Genomic DNA, 9351 nt, shown 5'->3' on the forward strand with positions numbered 1-9351 from the left:
TACAATCTAGAGACTCAGATGGAAAGGGAACCTTGCGGGCTGCATATTGACTTCAAGAACCACAGGCTCTCCCCGATCCGAGAACCATAGGCCATCCCACTCCATACTGACTCCGAGAACCACAGGCTCTCCCTCTCCGTGTTGCACTTATTCAGCTAAACTCTTCCCAGTGCCATCCATCTGGTTCCTGACTCACTCTGGAGTTTGGAGAGCAGGGGGTTTGGACTCTAGATCAAGCCCCGCCCTTCCTGTGGCACTCCGGGGTAAACCCCTGGCTCTGCTGTGCCCTATAAATAGGACCTAGCAGCCAGGACTGGGGATTATCCTTTTCTTTCTCCAAGGAGGAAATCCTATCTCCTGAAGGTCAATCAAGCCCAGAAGAAAGAGGAGTTGCAGAACCACCCCCCTTCTCTCAGCCCCCCACCCCCACTACATGATTTAGAACTAAGTTGAGCCTTGGGAAGTGCTATCATTTATCCTCATTTTACAGATGAGGAAACTGAGGCAAACGGTAAATAGCTACTCGGTATCTGAGGTCACACTGGAATTGAGGTCCTTCTGACTCTAGGTCGGGATCCATGGGGAGGTGTCCCCACATGCTTCCAAACCCCTGTTTGCCTTGTCATCTCATTAGACAGAGAAGATGCTGTTCTGATGACCCCCCCCCTTTCCCTCCCCATCCTTCCTCTTCACCTGATTTATCTGAATGGAGGAAAATGACATTTACAAAGGCAATCAATTCAAAGGCTGAACTGGGGGGAGGGACCAAACCTGAGATTTCCTGGAGAACTCCCAGGGAGGAGTGCAGCTGAGCACCTTCTTCTTAATCTATGATCTCTGGGAGCCTTTAGCCACTGAATGGGTGTTGCCTCTGGGAAAGACCTCCACTTAGGAGGGAAGGGCCCGGTCTCCATCCCTAATTGTCCTGAATGATGTCTTGCCACTGGACTCAGGGGGCTCTGGAGGACAGAGGAAGGCTGGTGCCTTGCACAGCTGTGCCTCACTCACAGCCCATTCACGTGCAAGGCAAGACATCACCCTCCTGATGTCACGGGTCCTCTTGGAGAATGAAAGAGGAACCACGAGTCAGAGAGTTGCTTAGAGCATTGAGAAGTTAAATGACTTGCCCAGAGTCACCCAGCCAAAGATGGTGCTTGAACCCAGGTCTTCCTGCTTCTGAGATGGTTCTTTGGGTACACTGCCATCGAATTTATTGAGGGGTGTGTGTGTGTGTGTGTGTGTGAGTGTGTTTGAGTGAGAGTGTGTGAGAAAGAGACAGGCAGGTGGGCAATCGAGGGTGATAGTCAAAGACAGAAAGGGAAGAGAGAGAAGGAGACAAATGGGGAGAGCAAAGCCATGGTCAGATGTGCATTTTGGGAAAATCAGCTTGGCAGGAAGAAAGATTGGAGTGGGGAGAAACTGAGGTAGTGGCACCAGCGGAAGGCGACAGGAGGCCTCCCATCTCCAGCCTGTTAGGACTCACCAGAACCGACAAAGTTCCTCATGAACCTCGAGTCACCTTTACAACAAAATGAGACTAGGAGAAGCTGCTAACAACCTGCAAGCCCCAGCCTCCTGGACTGTTTGGCATTACCCCCCCTTTCCTGCTGGGAGCTGGGGAGGCTGCACCACTGGGTTCTCTTCCTCCTCTTTCTCCTCCCCTCCATCTCTCCCAGTGTCTCTGTGTTTCCACTAAGTCACCCCATTGAGGCCACTTGAAAGTCTCCATCAGTTCCTCAGTTTCCCTCACCCCACCCCATCATCAGAGAATCAGTGGCCAGATCCAAGGGCAGCTGCCCCACTCTACCTCTGGCCTTGGCCTGGGGCTCTCTAGCAGGATGAGGATAGCCTCCCCAGGCGGCCAGATGGACCTTCCTAAAGCACGGATCTGACCACTGGACTCCTCTGCTCAAGAATGGCCAGCGACTCCTTATTGCCTTTGAGAGAAGCAGCCGTTGTCCCTAGGGCACATTGCTCCTTCAGCCCCCCCCCTTTCCCAGGCTGTCCCCTTTCTCCGGGTCCTCCGGCCCCTTTGCCCAGGATGCTGCCTCCTAAACTCGGCCTCTGGGGTCCCGGCCCTCCTCCCAAGCTCTACTCAAATTGCACTTCTTGCTGCAAACCGTCGGATCCATTATTGGTTCGTGCCATGCCTGGGCTGGGACCAAATGGAATCCGGGGTGCCTTTCCTAGCCGGTGCGCTCACCTGAGGCCGCTAGAGGGCGACACAGTGCACAAATGACTAGGCCTGGCATTAGGAGTTCCAGTACACCTTCAGACACCTGTGAGACCCTGAACAAATCACTGAATGGAATCTGCCTCAGTTTCTTCACTTCTGAAATGGGGATAATAACAACACCTCACATTTATATCCCAAGATAATCGAATAAAAAAGGTTGTTTTGTTTTTTTTTTCCATTCCAAATTCTTTAGAAGATGTAACAACAGACAAAACTGCCCAATGATCAGATATCAGGTAGGGCATAAAAAAAAAGATGCACGCCCTTTTCGTAGTGGCTAGAAACTGGAAAATTAATGGATGCCCATCCATTGGAGAATGGTTGGGTAAATTGTGGTATATGAATGTTATGGAATATTATTGTTCTGTAAGAAATGAGCAGCAGGAGGAATACAGAGAGGCTTGGAGAGACTTACATCAACTGATGCTGAGTGAAATGAGCAGAATCAGGAGATCATTATATACTGCAACAAAATACTGTATGAGGATTAATTCTGGTGGAAGTGGAAATCTTCAACAAAGAGAAGATCTAATTCAGTTTCAATTGATCAATGATGGACAGAATCAGCTACACCCAGAGAAGGAACATTGGGAAATGAGTGTAAACTGTTTGCATTTTTGTTTTTCTTCCCAGGTTATTTTTACCTTCTGAATCCAATTCTTCCTATGCCACAAGAAATTCGGCTCTGCACACATATATTGTATTTAGGATATACTATAACACATTTAACATGTATGGGACTGCCTGTCATTTAGGGGAGAGGGTAGAGGGAAGGAGGGGAATAGAAGGGAGTGCGAGGGTCAATATTGTAAAAAATTGTAAAATTTTTTTGTAAATTTTTTGTAAAAAAAAATAATTGTAAAAAATTGTAAAAAAAAAAATATTGTCAAAAAATGTTATAATTATAAAATTAAAAAAAAAATGCATGCTCCACAAAAGTGCTCACCCAGCACAGTGAGGGTCAAGGTGTGATTCTCTGTGGCCAGTGAGGTCCCTAGGTGTTCTCATCCAAGGCTTACATTTCATTGGTTGCCTTGAGCTCAAAGGGATTGCAGAGCCTCTTGGGAGAAATCCACTATCTTGTCCAGTCATCAACACAAGAAAAACCAAGTGGATGAAAATGTCTAGTGTGCAGATTTCTACATGCCTCAGAGGGTCATTCTAGAATCTGACTTGTAGTATTTGTGTCTGGGATAGACAATATGGATGGACGTGGGACTGGGCCCAGAGATGAAAAAGAGAATGAAGGGCCGCAAAGGCTGCCTTTGGGAAACTGCAAAGAACTTTCACTCATTCCAATCTGGCTGTAAAGCTAAAGCCTGGCTTTTCAATATGTACTTTAAAAAATTAATCCATGTTCTGTGTGGCAATGAGATGTTGGGCCCTAAAGATGATGGCCACACAGATGACAATGGAAAAAGACAAGGTGGACATAAACACAAAGGAACTCAGAAAAAAGAATAGGAGTAAAGGAGGTCATCAAGGTACTGAAAGACACTAAGAGAATGTGGGATGATCACATGGCAAGAGAGAGGCCAAGAGGAGATGATGGGAGAGAGAGGAAGGCTTTTACATCAAGTGAGGAGCTTTGGGGAGGATCTGGACATGAAGCACCAATCGAGAAACATCTATAAAGTGCCTTCTGTGTGCCAGGAACTACACTAAATTCTAGGGATACAAAGAAAGGGAAAAGACAGTTTCAGGCCACAAGCAGCTCACCTAATGGGGAGACAAGAAGCAAACAAAGCAAGCTAGGATAAACAGGAAATACTTAGCAGAGGGAATGCACTGGGAATTAAGAGGGTTTATAGAAGGCAGAATTTCAGCTAAGACAAGGGAAACTGGTGAGGTCTGTGGGAAGAGATGAGGAAGAAAAAATTCCAGGTATGAGGGACAGTCTGAGAAAAAGATCTAGAGCTGGAAAATGGAGGATTTTGTTCATGGAACAGTTGGGGGACTGTTGTCACTGGAACAAAGTGTGAGGGAATAAAGTATAAAATGACTGGAAAGGTAAAGGCAATTAGGGTTATAAAAGGCTTTGAGTGCCAAACAAAGCATTTTGCATTTGGTTTGGGAGATAATAGGGACCTATAAGTTTATTTTTTGTTTTGTTTTTTGTTTGTTTTAGGCAATTGGGATGAAGCGAATTGCTTAGTATTAAGCTGGTAAGTATTAAGTAGCTGAGGTTGCATTTTTTTTTATTAATTTTATAATTATAACATTTTTTTCGACAGTACATATGCATAGGTAAATTTTTTTTTTTTTTTTTTTTACATTATCCCTTGTACTCCCTTCTGTTCCGAATTTTTCCCCTCCTTCCCTCCACCCCCTCCCCTAGATGGCAGGCTTTCCTATACATATTAAATATCTTACAGTATATCCTAGGTACAATATATATGTGCAAACCGAATTTTGTCGTTGTTGCTGTTGCAAAGGAAGAATTGTATTCGGAAGGTAAAAATAATCTGGGAAGAAAAACAAAAACAGTGCTCACAGTTTACACTCATTTCCCAGTGTTCCTTCTCTGGATGTAGCAGATTCTGTCCATCATTGATCAATTGGAATTGGATTAGCTCTTCTCTATGTTAAAGAATTCCACTTCCATCAGAATCCATCCTCATACAGTATCACTGTTGAAGTGTATAATGATCCCCTAGTTCTGCTCCTATAGTAGGTCCTACATAAATGCTCATTCCCTTCCCCCAGTAACTTCGAGTTTATAGGATAGAAGCATACTGGAAACAGCACATAAGTTTATTTCTTTTTTTCTTCTCTAGTTTATCTTTAAAAATATGTGATAGTAGCTTTTAATTTTCCAAACACACGCAAAGATAGCTTTCAAAAAGTTTATTTCATGAAAGTTTTTTGGGGCAGGTCATGTCATAAATTCAGTTCATGAAATCATTGAACAACTTCTGAAAAGCTGTTGGAATAACGTGTACAAAGGGTGGCAGTGACCCAGGAAGTTAAGACAATCCTGGTCAGAGGTTAAAGCACAGGGACGGGAGATGCTTAGATGTTGCCTCACAAAACACCAAAGCCTGTGCCAGCATCCCACAGGTAGCAAGTGGAAGGCAGCATTTGAAAACATCTCTCCCGACGCTGAACACTGAGGGGTTCCAGTAACTGAGCCGTTGTCCTTTAAGTGGAAGATCAGCCTTGGAGTCCATCGAGTCCCTCCCTCCACCCTCATTTTTAGGTGAGGAAACTGAGGCACGAGGGGTCGCGTGACCTGCCCAAGTTCACATAGGCCAGCAGGGCCTCTCCTAGTGCTTCTCCCGGTGCCGGGACCAGAAAAAGTGAGGCGAGATATGAAGAGGAAGACTTCATGAAAAGAATCACTTCCGAACACCCTGCGCCATCCTCAGAGAGGTAGTGAGCTCTCCATGGCCAGAAGTCTTCGAGTACAGGGCTAAATTGCGCCCTCGGGCCGTCATCGCAGGGGGAGGGAACTTCTGGTTCCGCCGCGGAGCCGGGCTAGATTTAAAAGTCTCTAGTTTGCCGATTTGGTGACTGCTCGGCCTTTCCGAGCTCAGAGTTACCAAGCCGCATCTCCAGGGAACTGGAAGGAGCAGGGGGCGGAGGAGGGCTGTATCTGCGCATGTGCCACCCTCTCTGGCTTCTACCCTCAGTAAAGATGGAGCCGCAGCCGTTTCCGGAAGTTTCCGAAACTGCGGTTCCGGAAGTTGCCAAAACGAAGCGTTTCCGGAAGTTGCCGAGATCGTCCGGAAGGTTCCGAGAGCAGAGCATCGGAGAAGCAGGATGGCGGACTTGATTAAGAAGCTGCGGGCAGAGGGCATCGAGAAGCGGGTTGTACAGGAGGGCACCGGGGAGCTGCCCGATTTCCAGGACGGGACCAAGGTACTCTCCGCCGTTCTGCGGGCCCGCTATGTGTACGGGGCGGGGGGAGGCGCCGGAGCGGGCGGCCGCGCAACCTCAGGGACCCCGTTGGCCCGTGACCGCAGCACTCACGTGCTTGCTCGCCCCGATTGGCCAGAGCTTGCCGTGGGGGCGGATCCGGGCGCGTCTGCTCCGCCCCTAGTCGTTAAACACCGCCCCTGTCGTCCTGGGCGTTGCCTGTCATTGGTCCTCCAGCGCCGCCTTGTGGTCGAGCAGGAGGCCCCGCCCCGTGCAGGGCCAGCTGGGGACTGGGGTTTGAAGCCCAGGTTTAGGTCCTGTCCCGATGGTCTGTGCCAGGTTCGGGAGGAATGGGCCGGCGGGACAGCTGAGCCTCAGTTTCTCGCTCCGTGAAATGGGAAGGCCGGTAGCAGCTTGTTCTCCTGCAGTACCCACGCACGGAGCGCTTTGCGGGGCGGGAAGTGCTACCCTGCTGCTGTTCTTACCGGGGTCCCCCTCGGCATCGGCCCCCCCCCCCCGCCCTCGCCCAGAGGGGCCCCACAAGAGGGCCTCCCGGGGGGGCGCGGGGACCCCCGATCTCGGGCGGCTGACCGGCTGCCCCCCCCTCCCCAGGCCACCTTCCATTTCCGGACCCTGCGCAGCGACGAGGAGGGAGCGGTCATCGATGACAGCCGCCAGCGGGGGAAGCCCATGGAGCTCATCCTGGGCAAGCAGTTCAAGCTGCCCGTGTGGGAGACCATCGTGCGCAGCATGCGGCCCGGGGAGGTGGCCGAGTTCCTGTGCGACGTCAAGGTGGGGGTAGGGAAAGAGGGAGGGGGGGCGTCACCCCGGCGGAGATGGGCGGGAGCGCTCTGAGGTCACCAGGACCTGGAGATGGCGGGCGGCGGTCAGCGGGGTGGGGGGCGCAGACCGGATGGCGGGGCAGCGGTCTTAGAGTCCCTGGGACATGGGGGGGGGCCGGAGCGGTCAGCAGAGTGGAGACGGGACTGGAGTGGTCACTTCCGCTTAGCCCCAAGGGCCGGAGGGCTCCCCCCACCAGCGCATCCGCTGCACCGGCCTAATGGACGTAACCTCAGCATCGGCTTCTTGTGCTGGGCGCCCGGGGCCCCCTTATCCAGCTGAATCCTGGGCCCCAGGGCAGGGCCAGCTTCGCCAGGACCTTATCACAGGATCTCATGGAGGCCCGCAGCGCCACCCAGCCCTGGCCTGAAGAAAGCCGCCCCCCAGTCCCTGCCCCGGGGTCTTCTGGCCTTTCCCCAGAGCTTCCAGGAAGTGGGGACAGCCCTGGTGCGGACCTCGGGCATCACTGGGAAGCTTCTTCCTGATGTGGAACCCAAACTTGCCTTTTTGCAACCCCTCCCCCCGGGAGCCCCCTCCCTGTGATGAGCCTCAGATTCCAAATCTGGTGGGGGGGGCAGAGGGGGCGGCACCTCCTGGACATCAGGCCTCTGGGTGTGCTGGTCCATTAGCACCTTTGGTGGCCCCCCACTTCCTCCCCCTTTTCTGGGCCCCTGGGAGAAGGCGTCCAGGCTCCACTGGTCCCCGGGCCGAAAAGCAGCCGGGCAGTGGGCAGTGAGTCTAGACCCCTCTACTCTGACCGCCTGGGGTCCCACATTCTTGGTCCTATGTCTAGCTCTCACAGTCACAGGTCCCTCCCCGCCTGCCATCCCCTATGCCCAGCCCCCTCCCAGCTCTAACGTCTTGTTCCTCATCCACAGCACGTGGTCCTGTACCCGCTGGTATCAAAGAGTCTCCGTAACATCGCGGCGGGCAAGGACCCCCTGGAGGGCCAGCGGCATTGCTGCGGCATCGCCCAGATGCAGGAGCACAGCTCCCTGGGCCACGCCGACCTGGACGAGCTGCAGCAGCGCCCCCAGCCCCTCATCTTCCACATAGAAATGATCAAGGTGAGGCTCAAGGGGACGCCCTGGGAGGCACCGGCTGGGGGATGCCCCCAGGGGCATTGGATGGCCCATGTTCCAAGACCCCCCAGCTGTGATGTTCCGTGTTCTCACGGCCCCTTGTAGCATGGATGGTCTATGTTTGTTCTCTCTCTCTAGTTATATACATGTGTAGATGCCCCCTCACAGCTGCCATGCTCTAAGGCCCCCAGGTTCTAACGGTCCATGTTCCAAGGCCCCCCAGCTCTGATGTTCCCTTTTCTCACGCCCCCTTGCGGCTCGGATGGCCCTCGTCCTGAGGCCCCTCCCAGCCTGGATGGTCTGCGTTCCAGGGCCCCGCTCTGACCCCGGAGAGGATGGCACGGGAGGGTCTCCTCCGTGGGAATGCCCTCGTCCTTGTTCCGGGCCTCGATGCCCTCTCGAGCTGTGACCCCGCCCCCTGTGCCCGCAGGTCGAGGCTCCGGGCACGTACCAGCAGGACCCGTGGGCCATGAGCGACGAGGAGAAGATGAAGGCTGTCCCCCTGATCCACGAGGAGGGCAACCGCCTATACCGGGAGGGGCGCATCAAGGAGGCCTCCGTCAAGTACTACGACGCCATCGCCTGCCTCAAGAACCTGCAGATGAAGGTGGGGGCCCGGAGAGGGGCCCCGGGCGGCCCTGGCCCCCGGGCGCCTCGCTGACGCCCCCTCTCTGCCCGCCCCCAGGAGCAGCCCGGCTCTGCCGACTGGATCCAGCTGGACCTGCAGATCACGCCGCTGCTGCTCAACTACTGCCAGTGCAAGCTGGTGGCCCAGGAGTACTACGAGGTTCTGGATCACTGCTCCTCCATCCTCAATAAGTACGAGGGTGAGTGCGGGGCGGCCGGGGGAGGGGCACTGAGGAGGGGGTGGGGAGAAGAGGCCCCGCCCCTCCCCTCACCCCCTGCGCACTTCTCCCACAGACAACGTGAAGGCCTATTTCAAGCGGGGCAAGGCCCATGCGGCCGTGTGGAACGCGCAGGAGGCGCAGGCCGACTTCGCCAAAGTGCTGCAGCTGCAGCCGGCGCTGGGCCCGGTGGTGAGCCGCGAGCTGCGGGAGCTGCAGCAGCGGCTGCGCCAGAAGGACCTGGAGGACAAGGCCCGCTTCCAGGGCATCTTCTCGTGACCCGCCCCGCCCCCCGCATAAATCTCGTATTTATCTGCCCTCCCGAGTCCGGCCTCTCTGTGCCCGCGGGGGGTGGGGGGAGGGCCTGGGTGCGAATTCCGGCTCAGCCGCTCACTCTGGCGCCCCCTCTCGTGGGGTCCTTCCTGGGGGCCTGGGAGGGAGGGGGCGGCGGGACCCTGCGGGCCGGCACCACAGAGCACGCTACGCCACG

The 9351-nt window shown here is 53.8% G+C and overlaps 1 protein-coding gene across 1 annotated transcript; it reads left to right on the top strand.

Moving 5' to 3' along the window:
• Positions 1 to 5074: 5074 nt before the first annotated feature.
• AIP (AHR interacting HSP90 co-chaperone) lies at positions 5075 to 9179 on the top strand. Its single transcript, XM_074272605.1, has 6 exons — positions 5075 to 6097; positions 6707 to 6886; positions 7813 to 8001; positions 8447 to 8623; positions 8702 to 8843; positions 8938 to 9179. The coding sequence occupies exons 1-6, from the start codon at positions 5999 to 6001 to the stop codon at positions 9138 to 9140; spliced, it is 990 nt and encodes a 329-aa protein (XP_074128706.1). The 5' UTR covers positions 5075 to 5998; the 3' UTR covers positions 9141 to 9179.
• The last annotated feature ends 172 nt before the right edge of the window (positions 9180 to 9351 follow it).

Source organism: Sminthopsis crassicaudata, chromosome 6, assembly GCF_048593235.1.
Source record: "Sminthopsis crassicaudata isolate SCR6 chromosome 6, ASM4859323v1, whole genome shotgun sequence".
NCBI lineage: Eukaryota > Metazoa > Chordata > Mammalia > Dasyuromorphia > Dasyuridae > Sminthopsis > Sminthopsis crassicaudata.